Here is a 16,674-nt window from a genome sequence, read left to right on the forward strand (position 1 = left end):
ATGGTATATTTTGGACACTGAAACCACTCTGGGGTTGGAGTAGAAGAACACAGCATTGTAGTGGTTCTGCTCCTTATTTCAGAACCAGTTGCAGTTAGTGTTGATGGAGGGGAGAGATCTATTCCAAGCTCCCTTCTTTGTAGGATCTCTCTGGGCTCTCCCCGTTTATACTGAACATCTACATGAAGCAGCTGAGCAAGATAGTTTGCAAACACTACAATGAGAGTTATCATCAATATGTTGATAATTCTCAGTTATGTATCTCTATCCCAGGATATGCAAGTGATGGGATTAAATAAGGGAAGAACAGGGTCAGTTCAATCCTAGTGGCTTTGGATTTTAGAGCTCTGGCTCTGATGATTTCCATTGTTAGTTCTTTTGATGGGGTAGCACTGCCTAATCAGAATTGTATGCAAATTTGGGGTCCTCCTGGACTTGCAACTCCTATTCAAAGAGTAGGTAACAGCTAATCCAACTGCGTATTTTCCTGGATCAGGAGCCCTGCTCATAGTCACTCACGCCTTACTATCTCCTGAGTAGACCATTGCGACACACTTTACATGGGCTGCCTTGGATGGTCTGTAAGTTAGATGTGCCCATCGCTAAGTTTGTCTTTCTTACGATTGAAGCTGTGGTTTGTCCTCAACCTCCACTACTTTTCTTATTTTTCTTTTTTCATTTGGTTTGATTTTAACCCTGTGCACCACACAGAGTCACTGTTGAGAGATCGGTGGCTATGTAAACTAGGTAAATCAATGGAAGGAAGGAAGGAAGGAAGGAAGGAAGGAAGGAAGGAAGGAAGGAAGGAAGGAAGGAAGAAAGAAAGAAAGAAAGAAAGAAAGAAAGAAAGAAAGAAAGAAAGAAAGAAAGAAAGAAAGAAAGAAAGAAAGAAAGAAAGAAAGAAAGAAAGAAAGAAAGAAAGAAAGATGGGGCTGTAAGCTGAAATAGTAGGCAAGTATTTCTCAAAGATTATCAAAAGATTATCAAATAATTCAGTACCTTCCATGTTGCAATGAACAGAGACAAAACCTATATTAAAACAACCTCATGAAATCAGCGTGTTTCTTCTCGTTGCTCTATAGCCTAAAGTTAAACCCATTCCAACAATTCTAAAAATGCAGAAATGTCAATCAATGACATTCTTATTGATATAGTTGGCAAAAGGGGACTGAGAATAAAAAATGTAAGTTGAAGAAAGTGTCGTACTCACCCTCTGTTAAAACCTGTTTTAGGAATGACTGCTTAAAGAAACTCCAAGTCAACCTTGCTTCCTTCCAGTTAACAATATCCTGAAATATATACAAATAATTAGGTATAATTAAATAGCCTGTCCCATTTTGTCTGGGTTTAAAAACAGCAGAGTTGGCCCCAGTTAATACTTGGATAACAGGCCTCTCTGGTACACCAAGGCTAAAAAGGCTAAAAAGAAATCCTGGAAGAAAGTAATGGCAAGCACACACCTCCATTCCACTTCCAAGAAAACCTGGAACTTCCTGGATGTATCTAGGAAGTCACTGAAGGTCAAGCTTGATTCAATTTACTGTACACTGATATATCAGTGAAAATATTACATAACACAAACTCTGAAAAAAACCTATTTAATTAAAACACTATATTTAATTAAAATAATGTCTTAATTAAATAAAAATACACAGATATACCTGTTCCTGGTCTAGGAAGAAACTAGGAAGTTTCTGCAAATGTTAATGTGGAAGACTCTTCATTTTTAGAGCTACATTTTAATATGCAACTCATAGAAATGTCTTCTATTATAACATCTGAACTATTCACCAGAAGATTAAAATGCAGTCATTTTAGCTTACTCAGGTGTTTTTATATTAGAATTAACTATATATTTCCATAGTAAAATAAACTGGCTTTAGGCTAAAGGTTTTCTAACACTTTCCTGAAAAATGATCTGCATACAAGATCATTGAGCTAGTGCAGCTATTAGCAAAAGCCGTTTTCTGTATAACATATTTATCATTTCTAAAAGGTACAATCATCTCTGGATCTAAAGATTTGCTTACATAAATAAAAATCCACTAAGTGAAGTTTAAATCTAATATCAAAATGGTTAAAAATGCATTTTGCTCAATAATTTACAGGAACCCCTATCTTTTCTTCTCTGAAACATTTCAGAATTATTTTAGTAGTTCAGTGTCAAATTTCATTAATATCAAAAGAATAGTTTGCACCCTAATGATTTTAATGACACCAATATTAAAATAACGGACTTCATTTCTTTTCATCATAGGTTTCTTAATTCTGTTTAAATTTAATAATCTACTCTGCAGTTTGTTGAGCACATTATACACTAGATAAGTCAACATTTTGAATTCATATAAGCCATTTTATATATATTTGTATAACTTTAAACATAATGTGAGGTTATGCAAAAAAAACCTGTTTTACAATCAGAATATTAATTTAAGTATATAAATTGGTTACACTCTTTTATAATTAAGAATACATGATGGATTTAAACTAACAAGCCACCAGAAACATATTTTATAAAATAAATCTAAGTTCAGAGAAATCATTGAAAGATTTTTGCTTATAGGGTTAGATCTTGCAGTTATTAAACAGTTATTCTGGGTCACTAAGCAGACAGAGTCCCAGGTAAGGAGCGCAGGGTGCCTTAAGTATTAAGGGAGGCCTGGGAGGGTCCACTTACTTTGTGGAGAAGCCAGCAAAGAAGATTGCTAATGGTATCACAAGACTGCGGAACATTTGGCAACCAATCATATGTTGTACAGGTTGCTAAGCACTCAGATAACGATCACTTAACTACAGAGGGGTATGTGCAATGCTTTCTGATAGTTGGAAAAGCTTTATGGGCCATAAAACACCCTTTCCAAGGCCACTGTAACTTCAAGCAGTCATTAAACAATCAGACCTAAGTCAAGGACTATTTATATTATAAAAATAAAGTTTACAAAAACACAGCTGAGACATATGATATAACTTCTCCAGTACCACTAAAACTACTCAATGGTGATAAACAAATGACCAGTGATGCGAGTTAATAAAATATTTTCCTCATATTTCCTCTTATATGTAGATGGTATAGGCTGGAGAGTATAGGCTGGACAGATGGATACTTTGTGAGGGTCACTTCTTAAGGGATAGAAAAACCTTAATGCACAGAAATATGCCACATGATGTAGAGAATAAGAAAGAGATGGCCTTGACAGGAATTTGTAGGAAATGTTAGGCAAATGGGCCAAAACATTTTTATGTCCAGAATAGCCAAATGACATTTGAAAGTGAATCAGGAAAATGCCTCCCTAAATTACTGAAGGAAGAGGAGATACAGACTGATCAGACTGCAAGATTCTGTTAGGTTGCCTTGATAAAAAAATATTGTTTTTATAGCACTATTATTATTTTGGAAATCCTTTGTTTTATGTATCATAGTTAGGTCTCACAAAAAGAGAAAGAAAGAGAAAAAAAATGTCTCAACCCATTTCAGGTACCAATTTTTTTATTTACTAATATTGAATATCCAAGTCATAAATAATCTTACTATAACAAATATGTGCACACAAGATCTCAAGTATTATATGCTTATTTTTTCAAACAATAAAATGTAAATATTAAAAATGTAGGGGGACGCGGTGGCTCAGTGGCTAAGACGCTGACCTTGTCGATCAGTAAGGTCGGCAGTTCGGCGGTTTGAATCCCTAGCGCCGCATAACAGAGTGAGCTCCCATTACTTGCCCCAGCTTCTGCCAATCTAGCAGTTCGAAAGCATGTAAAAATGCAAGTAGAAAAATAGGGACCACCTTGGTGGGAACAGCGTTCCGTGTGCCTTTGGCATTTAGTCATGCCGGCCACATGACCACAGAATTGTCATCAGACAGCACTGGCTCTTCGATTTAGATACGGAGATAAGCACTGCCCCCTAGAGTCGGGAACGACTAGCACATATGTGTGAGGGGAACTTTTACCTTTATTAAAAATGTAACCAACTGAAACCTGAAAAATGACTCTGAAACTAAAACTGATTAACAGCTAACTGGTAAACATATGATACTTAATCTAAGAATTTATTAGGACAATTTGGCTACTCATGAACAACAAATATCTTGCGCCAAGAAGTTATCTAATTTTTTTTAAGTTGTTGGACTTACCTCATTTTGTCCCAAAGCAGGCAAAAAAGATACCATTCTGGTAATAGGAAATGATTTTTTGGTTGCTTCAGGAGAACCCAAAAATTTCATGAAATATATTATATAGCACAATACTAGAATGGTAGTGTATAAAAGCTGCAACAGAAAAATAATTCATATTGATTTTATTGTCAACATAGCAATGCAACAACATTCTTATTTGAACAGCAACAAAAGAGAATGTCGGCAACATTCAAAAGTCATGCAATTACATCCACTCCAATCCTGCTTAAGGATCATCATGGTGAGACAGATGCCAAGGGCCACAGGATGCAAGCAGTATGACTTTTTTCTAGGGGGAACCTATCAACTTCAGTTTTCAGTTCAACCTCAGGTGTATTTGTGAGCATTCACCTTAACTTGGGCCAAGAAATTTAAGATGATGAAGGGAATGCTATAAGTGGGAAATTTAATGCTGAATTATTTTCAAGACTAACCCATCCCTTATGTTCATCTCACCTCCTTGGCAGAGTAACACTGGCACTTCTGCATAAGACACAAGCATATACTAGCTTTCCATACATACTAGTTATCCATCATGCTAAATTAAATGTTATATGTGTCTAGCATGCACAGGGATATAAATATATTTGCTTGTGAAATATATTTTCCATTAATGTGATGTAACTTAAGGAAAACATGCCAGTTTCTACAACCAATTCTTATGATAGATCCAATAAATGTTAATAAAGCAGGGAGAAAATTGTACCTGAGCCAAAGAAAAGATATAGAGTCCCCAGTGTGGATACAAAACTACTAGAAGAACTGTCAAAAAGCATTTGCAAAGGATTGACAAACTCTCAGCAATCACCTGTAAAGAATATACAAAGATCTTATCAGAAACACAACTTCCTAATACTTATGTGTCAGATTCAAAAAGCATGGAATCCAGAATTCTTATATTGAAACTTTTCTACAAATATGCACTTCTGAAAAACCATTAATACTTTCTATAAGACCAGAAACTTCTCAAAGTACAATTTTTCTTTAGGATGACATTTTCAGTTGTTTGGGTATTCATATCCTCTGTGCCAAAAACAATGAATTGAACCTCAGTTAAATTATTCTTGCTTTGTTTCAGGAAAATCAGGCAGTTATCAGGATTAAAAATCCTATTGATTTTAGTGAACTCAATGTAGTTGAGTTGAGTTCATCACTCAATGATGAACAAGTAAAGCAATACTATGGAAGAAATCCTGTAGTCCCAAATATTTCCAGGTCTGCAATGATGGCTCTCTGTTGTAAACAACGCCATCATCAGCTTTGAAATGGAAAGAAAAATAATAAAAACAATTGCCAGAGATGAAAAGGAAGAATCTTCATGTACTTCATGGTTATGCAGGTGCGGCTTCTGCAAGACTACCTCTATGTAAACCTCATTTTGCCAGTGCAACAGCACTTCCACCACTTCTGCTTAGCCAGTCTAGTGTAGTGGTTAAGATGCTGACTAGAAACCAAGAGACTATGAATTCTAGTATGAGACTAGAAGTGTGACTTTCTCAGCCCAACACATTTCACGGTGTTATTGTTGTGAGGAAAATAAGAAATAGAAGAATTATGTACACTGCTTTGAATTGTACAAAAATAAAAGGTGGTATTATTATCATATACACAACAATGTGAAATCACAGCTGCCAGTTCTTTAACTGATGTTGGCCTTCATTCGCATCAAATTCTTCCCAAAAACCTAGGCTGTCCTAATTTATATATGCAGAATTGCAAATCCAAACAGTGTGATTTTTTTTGTATCTCACATTTGGAGATTTTATCAATAGGCAGATTTTCTAAGTATTGTCCAAGGCTTTTGGGTATGATACCCAATGTGCAATAACCATTGGAACCATCATTGCCAGTTTATGCTATAATCTTTCAACTTCAATTTTCTGATCTTGATATTTTGTGATTATTTTGTATCTTTGTCTTATGTATGGTTCATTCACAGTCAGCCAGGTATTCAGATTTATTGTTGTTGTTGTTATTAATTATTTCATCAATAAGACTAATGCATTTAAGTTAATGTATTTAGGTTAATCAGTAAATCAATACTTTACCTATAAGAAAATGTCAGAATATATGTCAGAATAAAGATTTTTAACTTCAGACATCTGTTCATTACTGTAATTTTAAAAGAAGCAAAAAATACAATTTAATATAGTTTCACTAACCTTTAGCCGTACAAGTAAATGTATTTGAGCTAAAACCCAAAAAGGTTCACCCAGGAGTTCAATCACAGCAGAAAGACAAAAAGCAAGTACTCCAAAATTATAGTAAGGAACTGCATTTTCATTAGGAACTTCAAGTACATCTAGCCAGATCCAGCCCAGGAACACACACCAACATACACCCAAAGGAACTCTACAAAAGTTAAGATAAACCATTAAGCCAAAATTAATAATTTGCTCATTTCTCTCCTATCTTCAGTGTGAATTCTTAGAAAAAAATCTGCATCCAGTTTTAGCAAACCAAGAGTCAGTACAATAAACTTTAAAAGTACAGGCAACTGGTTTTTTCCTGCATCTGCAGAAATAAATTATTTCTGCAGTTTAATTACAATATTTCTTGGAATGCATTACAACTTATAAGGTTTTTGCATAAATATTTATTTGAGAAATCTATACTTTTCATCCAGTGCTTCAGGGTAGGAATGCTCTTTGGAAACTAATAACCCAATACAAAAAGCAAAAAAGAAACAGCACAAACAGCAAATTTTGCAGGTGTCATATGCAAATATGCACGAATGTGGATACACACAAACAAACACACTAAAAAAGCCAAGGCACTTATATTTCTTTGAGTATTATATAAAAGACCCAGTCTCTCCCACCAGCATTGACTTTCCAAAGTTTATTTAACTTTGGAACATTAGCATTGAAAATTGGAGATTGCTTTCTTTTTCCAGGCAGTAAGGCAAAAATTATTCCAAAGAAAATCATTCTCATGCAAGAGCTGAATAGCAGCTTTTCTCAATTTCTCAAATGTGGTTTATGGAGATGTGGTAATTAATATATGCAATTAGAATTAAATTAGAATTAGGTAAATGAAATTACCTAATTAAATATTAGGTAATTAATATATGCAATTAGGATGAAACTATTACAGATAAACTAAGATGTAATTTAGGTAAGTATTAACAATTTCATAGCCTATCTTGAGGAACTCAACTGCCTGTTTCTCAATGCAATCATGACTTCAAAAACAAGCTCCTATGCCTTTTCAAAAGTGCAAGCAGCATTGCAGAAGAACTGCAGAAGAAAGAAACTAATATGTTCAAATGAGTGATTTAAACTTACGTTAGCCATAATAGATTAAATGTTTGTGTCCAGTTTCTCCTTGAGTTCCCACTCAAACAAGCTTTACGAAATGCTTCTCTGGCTAAGAAAACTATTGTTGAATAAAGTAGCGTCAGTCTAGTATTTTGGGAGGAAAAGGAAAGAAAAAAGAAAGGAAAGGGAATTTCATTTTAAAAAGGGAATTTCAACGATCGATAATTTTATTATATTGTTGTTAATATAGTTATATTAACTATATACAGTCAGGTCCAGAAATATTGGGACATCGACACAATTCTAACATCTTTGGCTCTATACACCACCACAATGGAATTGGAATGAAACAAATACAATGTGCGTTAACTGCAGACTGTCAGCTTTAATTTGAGGGTATGTACATCCAACTCAGGTGAACGGTGTAGGACTTACAGCAGTTTGCATATGTGCCTCCCACTTGTTAAGGGACCAAAAGTAATGGGACAGAATAATAATCATAAATCAAACTTTCCCTTCTTAATACTTGGTTGCAAATCCTTTGCAGTCAATCACAGCCTGAAGTCTGGAACGCATAGACATCACCAGATGCTGGGTTTCATCCCTGGTGATGCTCTGCCAGGCCTCTACTGCAACTGTCTTCAGTTCCTGCTTGTTCTTGGGGCATTTTCCCTTCAGTTTTGTCTTCAGCAAGTGAAATGCATGCTCAATGGGATTCAGGTCAGGTGATTGACTTGGCCATTGCATAACATTCCACTTCTGTCCGTTCAAAAACTCTTTGGTTGCTTTTGCAGTATGTTTTGGGTCATTGTCCATCTGCACTGTGAAGCGCCGTCCAATGAGTTCTGCAGCATTTGGCTGAATGTGAGCAGATAATATTGCCCGAAACACTTCAGAATTCATCCTGCTGCTTTTGTCAGCAGTCACATCATCAATAAATACAAGAGAAACAGTTCCATTGGCAGCCATACATGCCCACGCCATGACACTACCACCACCATGCTTCACTGATGAGGTGGTATGCTTAGGATCATGAGCAATTCCTTTCCTTCTCCATACTCTTCTCTTCCCATCACTCTGGTACAAGTTGATCTTGGTCTCATCTGTCCATAGGATCTTGTTCCAGAACTGTGAAGGCTTTGTTAGATGTTGTTTGGCAAACTCTAATCTGGCCTTCCTGTTTTTGAAGCTCACCAATGGTTTACATCTTGTGGTAAACCCTCTGTATTCATTCTGGTGAAGTCTTCTCTTGATTGTTGACTTTGACACACATACACCTACCTCCTGGAGAGTGTTCTTGATCTGGCCAACTGTTGTGAACGGTGTTTTCTTCACCAGGGAAAGAATTATTCAGTCATCCACCACATTTGTTTTCCATGGTCTCCCAGGTCTTTTGGTGTTGCTGAGCTCACCGGTGCATTCCTTCTTTTTGAGAATGTTTCAAACAGTTGTTTTGGCCATGCCTAATGTTCTTGCTATCTCTCTGATGGGTTTGTTTTGTTTCTTCAGCCTAATGATGGCTTGCTTCACTGATAGTGACAGCTCTTTGGATCTCATCTTGAGAGTTGACAACAACAGATTCCAAATGCAAATAGCACACTTGAAATGAACTCTGGGCCTTTTATCCACACATTGTAATTGGGGTAATGAGGGAATATCACACACCTGGCCATGGAACAGCTGAGAAGCCAATTGTCCCATTACTTTTGGTCCCTTAACAAGTGGGAGGCACATATACAAACTGCTGTAAGTCCAACACCGTTCACCTGAGTTGGATGTACATACCCTCAAATTAAAGCTGACAGTCTGCAGTTAACGCACATTGTGTTTGTTTCATTCCAACTCCATTGTGGTGGTGTATAGAGCCAAAGATGTTAGAATTGTGTCGATGTCCCAATATTTCTGGACCTGACTGTAACTATTATAATTATCAATAATATGTATCAAAGGAGATTTGATTACCTTAAGGGTTATCAATTGTGAATTGCACTCACCCAGGTCCACATGCAACTTGGGAAGAGTCATAAAATTTTATAGAAGTTGTGCCAGACACAAACTAGGCCTTTGAAATTTTAATAAGCTCATAAGTCATTTACCACCTGCTTCCTTTTTTTAATAGAGGAAATATGAACTGCCCAATATGTATTTTCAAATTACTTAAGTTTCAAAATACTTAAGTTTTAGTCTTTTTTTAATTAACCTTTTAATTAACCTTTTATAAATACATAGCTTTTAAAGAGTTCTTAAATTTATTTGTTAAAAATCTGAGGTCATATTAAAATTTCAGTGGTTTTTTTTTTTTATTTTACTTTGCTTACATATATTTTGGGAATTGGAGATCTCATTTCTGCAGAATATAACAGTTACAATCTATATTCATGCTTGGTAAGAATCCCCAGATATTAGGGTAAGTTTCTTTTCTCTAGATTCTATCTAAGTTATATTTAAATGTTATACTAAGTTTCTTAATAACACTATTAATTACAGAAAAATACAATCTTACAATATTTTACCATTTTGTACGCAATTGTAACTCACTGAGTATATTACATAATATCAAGAAAAAGTGGAAATTATTTTTATTAATTTATACCACATATTTATCTGTGTAGTCCCATTGTTTATTTTGTACCTGTATGAAGACAAGTTTCTTGAGGGTTTCATAATAAAAATTAAAATCAGGAAATATACAAAATGAAAATCATAAAACAAGAGCACATGGAAAATATTACTCAAGGTTTTCTTAGGTCTCTTCTAGAGTTCTATTGCTTTGGGTGGATTGGGTGGACAATTTTAAATGTCATATTCTTTCAGCAGTAATTTTGCTCTAAAATAACCATAGGTAAAGAATATTACATTAAAGTATCGCTAAGTCTGCATCAGGTTACACTGCAACAGCTCTCTTTTAAAGGTAGAAATGTATTTTGGACATGTGACTGTTATTTTTCAGGCAAGGTTTTTGTGAATCAAGGGAACATAGCAAAACTATCATGTTTCCCCAAAAATATGACATGTCCTGAAAATAAGGCCAATCCTGATTTTTAGGGTGGGCAAAATATACGGCCTCCCCTGAAAATAAGCCCTAGTGAAGGGTTGGGCGTGGACAGCACAGAAGGCACCCCTTCCCTTCCCCGATCAGCTAATGGCAGCTGGGCTCCTTAATGGCAACCCGCAGATCAGCTGAGCTGATCAGGAGCTGCCCCAGTGTTCTTGGTGCTCGCCCGCCTTCCATCCATCCATTCCCCTCGCCTGAAAACTCCCACCCCACTCGCAAGAGAGCAGCCACCTTGCCACCCAGCGGCACTACCCCCTCCGGCAAGGCAGAGCGCCACTCACCGACCGAGCGGTATCCCACAATCATGATGTGGGCGAAGCCGATGAGCACCAGATCCTTGAAGAGTCTGTGCCGCTGCCATCCCAGCACTGAGGTTGACTTCCTCTGTGGCTTCCAACCCTGTCTGGAAGCTGCTGGAAGCCGAGAAGAGGCCGGTTGGGCCAGCTGCCTGCTGCCGAAGTCCCGCTCTATGGTTTCAGGTCCATGCAGCTGCTCCAGCTCCCAAAAGACTTGGCAGTAGGCAGCTGGCCTGACCGGCCTCTTCTTCGCTTCTAGCCGGGGTTTTGAAGCTGCAGAGGAAGCCATCCTCAGTGCTGGAATGGCGACAGCACAGAGTCCCCATGCGGGGCTGTGGCTCCCATCACCCTTCGCCGCCTCTCTGCCCCAGCTGCCAAAAGACTCTTCCCCGACTCCCAAAGACTTGGCAGCAGGCAGCTGGTCCGACCGGCCTCTTCTCCGCTTCCAGCGACTTCTAGACGGGGTTTGGAAGCCGCAGAGGAAGCCAGCCTCAGTGCTGGGATGGCAGCGGCACAGACTCCTCAAGGACCTGGTGCTCACCAGTTTCGCCCACATCGTGATCCTGGGTTACCGCTCGGTCGGTGAGTGGCGCTCTGCCTGGTCGGAGGGGGGGATGTCTGCTGAGTGGGCACCAAGTGGCAAGAGGTGCTGGGCGGCTGCTCTCTTGCAAACAGGTTCCCAAAGAGCCGGGCACAGAGACGTGACGAAGCAAACACGGCCTTGGGCAAACAGCAGCAGCGCAACACAGCAGCAACCATGAGCATCCCCAAAATAATAAGACCCCCGATAATAGGGCCAAGCCCTTATTTCGGGATTCAAAAGAAAATAAGACCCTGTCTTATTTTCGGGGAAACACGGTAGTACATTTGACAATACTTGGTATGCAATTAAACCCAGTATATTTCACATTTTGAAATAATAAAGAAGCAGCAAAACTTCTTTATTTCACTTCAAGAATCACTCAGAACTACTGAATACCTATTAAAAACAGGAATGACTTTGAAAACATAGCATTTTCAAAACCACTATTTACATAATTTAGAGGAAAAGGCATTTATTCAAAAAACTAAATCACAAACTCAAATTTGCATTTATACATCAGTGAAGACATTGATTCATCCATACAATTCAAAATATCTCCCTGCAGAATCATGCCAAGCAGCAGAAAGTTAAGTAATTTATCCAAATTTATTCCAGAAAGAAATTAGAGACAAAGCTAGTATAACTTGTAACCATTAATATTTCATGTTTTTATAAAATGATTATGATTTATTACCTTACATTCACAAGACCAATTATTTCTTTTGATACATAACGTAAAGTAAAAGCATTTAAGCCAAACGTAATTAGCCGGAATAGCACCTGCAAAAAGAAACGTGAAATTAATCAAACATTAGCTTTCAAACTGTAAGACTTCAACATTTGTTTGTTTGTTAGATTTCTTTTGTTCAGAATTTCATTTTAACACTATGATCTTATTTCCACTAAATAACAGTAAACCCTACAATTCAATTTGTCATCACTCAACAGACATGTAGGATTATTTCCTTGTTCTAATAGGAAGTTGGATACTCCAAAAATGCTGCCTATAAACTTTTACTACAAACTCAGTAATAACTCTACAGATACATAATTTATTGATTATACATGTAAGAGCATCAAGCCCTTATAAGGGATTAAGTCTAAATTAACGTTCTCACCTTTAGATACAATCACACTCATAGCATATGAAACTCTTGGAATGAGTATTAATTTGTAATATTACTAACATTCATCACAAAATAAAATCATTAACTTGCATTACCAAATAAATCTTACCGCATGGAAAAGAGCAAACCTGCTATATTGTAGGATGTAGAACAGAATGGTAAAATCTGAGCATAATGAAAAGCTTTTCCAAAAAGATATCAGCATTATTGTTAGCTTTTATATAAGGTTCTATCTAAATATGGCAATAGAAAATAATTACACACAATATTGTAATTACAGTTTGGCTGTAATGATTCTTAATTTACTACCATACAGTTACTGAACTGCTGTTTGTTTAGATTAGAGCCTAACCTAATCTGTAGGGCAATGCTTGAAGTAACCTTTTCAGAATGATCCTCCATCGGTTGTTTAAAGCTGAATCTGTCTCTATTACTTATATCAAAGAATTCTTATACATAACAAGATTCCTTTTTTCCTGGGTTAGCCCTACAGATTACAGGCAACAGCTGTTTTAGGCAAATGCAAGTGCCTTTGCTCAATTTAATTATTCCAGACATGGAAGCTCAACAATGTAGCTATAGGACTATTACAACTGCGAGTCATGCACAAAAGTGAAAAGCCTCTGAAATAATCTCAATGGAGGAATGCCTGATGAAGAGAATAAACTTGCAGAGATGACAAAACAACTTGCTTAATTAAACTAAAATTAATAACTACATTTATCAGTGACTGGAAACCCTTTATGTGTATGTGTGTGTATGCACATATCCATCCATACATTATATACACACATGCATGCACTCACACATATACCTACACACACACACCCCATATATTTTGGAGTATAAGACGCTCCAGACTATAAGACGCACCTATCTTTTGGGGGGAGGAAAAAAGAAAAAAAATCTGCCTCTGCCTCCCAGCAATTTGCCTCCTTGCAGCAAACAGCAAACAGCCTGCTTTAGTTTCATTTTCAGCACAGCCTGATTAGCACAAGAAAAAAAAATCTGCCTCTGTCTCTGCCTCCCAGCAATTTGCCTCCTTGCAGCAAACAGCCTGCTTTAGTTTCATTTTCAGCCCAGCCTGATTAGCACAAGAAAAAAAAAATCTGCCTCACAGCAATTTGCATGCTTGCAGCAGAGGCCCGCGTGGCAATAGGCAATGGCAATTCCTGCAGCCTGAAACAGCTAAGGTTCGGGAAGCCGATCCAACGGACAATCAGGCTGTGCTGAAGCTGAAATGGGCTGTTTGCTGTTTGCTGCAAGGAGGTAAATTGCTGGGAGGCAGAGGCCAAAGGGTGGGGGCCAGCTGGTGGGCGGGGCTACATTTGGTGTATAATACACACCCAAATTTTCACCCACTTTGGGGGGGGAAGTGTGTCTTATACTCCAAAAAATATGATATATACCTACACATACATACCTACCTACACACACCTATATTGCGAACTATCCTAAAAATATGAGTTCCAGGTGTAGCTATAAAAGAAGAAACAGACATCGCAATATCCGGAACTTTAAAACAGATTATCCACTTAGCTTTTGTTAGCTTCTGCTAACATCGTCAGAGTGTAAAAACTACAATTGAAGATATATTTATGCAGCATTGCATATTTTAAAGTTCCGGAGATCGCGATGTCTGTGTCTTCTTTTACACACCTATATTCATATACTCTATATTTCTTGACATTATATGAATCACTAGGAAGAATATCAAGGAAAATGTTTAGCTTTTGAATGCATCAGTGGTGGGTTTCAAAAAATTTTACTACCAGTTCTGTGGTTCTGTTCTGTGTGGCTTGGTGGGCATGGCACTGATTGGTGGACGTGGCTTGGTGGGCATGGCAGGGGAAGGATACTGTAAAATCTCCATTCTCACCCCACTCCAGGGGAAGGTTACTGCAAAATCCCCATTTCCTCCCGATCAGCTGGGACTCGGGAGGCAGAGAATAGGTGGGGCAGGGCCAATCAGAATTCTCCGAACTACTCAAAATTTCCACTACCGATTCTCCAGAACTGGTTATAACCTGCTGAAACTCACCTCTGGAATGCATGTATCACTAAATCCACTTATGGTACCTATCTCATTGTCAATTGTGAATAAAGTGGTAACATGAGACTATAAGAATTTTATTCAATTCTCTGAAATGAGAACCATCTGACGCTTTGCATTGAATTGAAGATTAAATAAATTACTTATTCAATGTGAGAAATAAAGAAAACAAGAACATAAGAAGAAATATAACATGACAGGAATAGCTGTAAATCCAATAGTATCAATAGTAAGTTATCTATTAAAAGAATGTGATGCTGATAAGCAAATTTCTCTTAGGCATACATTCTTTGTTAGGCTTAGACCTTACATATTCTGCCATTTGCCATAAATGTTTTTATGGTATACAAATAACTATACAACAAATTTCAACAAATAGTTTTTATGAAGTACTTTCTCAGATTAAATGCAAGTGATTTCTGGGAAATGTCAAATATGCAAATGACGAAGTGATAAGGGAAAACAAAGCATCTTAGAGGACAGTATCAAGATTCAGGAGAATGATGACAAACTGAATAACAAGCAGAAACCTGCAAAATGAAATTCAATAGAAAAACAATGCAGAACAGCTGAACAGGAAGGGGAAAAAAACCTTAAAGCCACAAATATAGTGTATGCAGGGGAGACTATATAGGCCAGCAGTATAGACAAAAAGGACTTAGTGTCTTGAAGAATCGTTTTAGGAATGACACTGAAAACTAGAATGTATCCAGAGGAGATCCAAAGGCATTTTTTTCAAAAGGCAACTGGACTTTCTTGGCGGGAGTTTCTTTGCCAATGTTTTGCTTTTCATCCAAGAAGCTTCTTCAGTTCTGACTGACTGTTGGTGAAAGACTGTTGTAAGATACTCAGAGCCAATGGATAGGAGATGGACGGCAAACAATTTTCATAAATAAATAAATATTTCCTCACAGAGAGTTCAGTTGCCTTTTGGAAAAAGCACTTCTGAGACAACCTTGGCCTGAATGATTGAGAATCTCAATAGACATATGATGTCTACGATGTGAAGGGGATCTATGTGAAGGGCATCATATCCTGGAACAGTGGTGGAGTGCTGAATATGTTTATCCTGGAGAAAAGAAGATTCTGGGAAGGCATAATAGCTATTTTCAAGTCTCTCAAGGGCTGTCCCATAGAAGATAGGGCAGTAGGTTTAGATTACAAAGTAAGTTTCAGCTGACCATCAAGAAAATCTCTTAAAGAGCTATTCAACAATGGAACAGGCTGCCCTATGAGGTGGTGGACTCTCCTTCCCTGGCAATGTTTAAACAGAGGCTGGACAGCCATCTATCTGGGATGCTGGAGCAATGGATTCCTGCAGTGGAGTGCAGATTGCAATAGGAAAAAAAATCATTTCCAACATTTGGATTGTTACGATTCACCAACGGGAAAGACTCCGGTCACATATGCTATGATCAATTAATTTTTGAAACTCCACTGATTTCTGCCTATTGGAAGTCACTTTGCCTCCCGGCTTCTCCAGCAACTTATTGACGTGTCTGGACACGTTCGGCTTCTGTCCACTTAAACGGGAGCTTGAGATTCACCACCTCTCCTGGAAAGAGCCAGTTCGAGAAAGGAGAAGCCGGCAGTCGGGAGAAGAGGCGGAAAGAGAGCGAAAGGCTGCTGCTTTTGCGCGCCCTCTGATCTCCATCCCCGCCTTCCCATCTTCTGAGGCGGGTACCTGCAAGAGGGCGTTGGAGGAAGCCAGTTTGGCGGTATCCCTGAGCGCGTCCTGGGAGCCCATTTTCCCCGGCACCGTCCCGCCATCCTTCGCGCCCATGCAAAACGATTCTCCGTGCGCTCCTTCCGACCTTTTTTTCCCTTCCCTCGCTGGCTGCCTTGTCAGAGGGAGAAGCAGCCCGTGGCTCCTCCCCGTCGCGCTCGGATCCCGTCAGCCGCAGAGGGAGGACGAGAAGGCGGCGGCTTCGAGGCTTGTTCCACCTAATCCGCTGCCGATACAGTTGCGCCGTTTACACCTGCAGATTCACACGTGGCAAAACCGGGAATCCGGCTGAGAAGGCTCGTGCGGCGGGAAGGCGTCCCTTCTCTGAACTGGCCGGTTGTCTTGGGCAGGTGTGTTTTGGGGCGTTGTTTGCCGCGGTAAGGCGGAGGAGACGCT

At 38.3% G+C, this 16,674-nt stretch overlaps 1 protein-coding gene across 1 annotated transcript in view; it reads right to left on the minus strand.

Annotated features, from left to right (window-relative positions):
* Positions 1–16,442, minus strand: part of RFT1 (RFT1 glycolipid translocator homolog) — a 32,599-nt gene extending 16,157 nt beyond the window's left edge. Inside the window, exons 1-7 of the mRNA XM_034438877.3 lie at positions 16,237–16,442; positions 12,067–12,152; positions 7,466–7,582; positions 6,341–6,530; positions 4,885–4,986; positions 4,137–4,271; positions 1,211–1,289 (exon numbers count right to left, since the gene is read on the minus strand). Of these exons, the coding sequence (XP_034294768.1) occupies positions 1,211–1,289; positions 4,137–4,271; positions 4,885–4,986; positions 6,341–6,530; positions 7,466–7,582; positions 12,067–12,152; positions 16,237–16,335 (808 nt within the window). The 5' untranslated portion in view covers positions 16,336–16,442. The remainder of the gene's footprint in view (positions 1–1,210; positions 1,290–4,136; positions 4,272–4,884; positions 4,987–6,340; positions 6,531–7,465; positions 7,583–12,066; positions 12,153–16,236) is intronic.
* Positions 16,443–16,674: the final 232 nt, after the last annotated feature.

The sequence above is a fragment of the Pantherophis guttatus genome, chromosome 2, assembly GCF_059756535.1.
Source record: "Pantherophis guttatus breed Tessera chromosome 2, ASM5975653v1, whole genome shotgun sequence".
NCBI lineage: Eukaryota > Metazoa > Chordata > Lepidosauria > Squamata > Colubridae > Pantherophis > Pantherophis guttatus.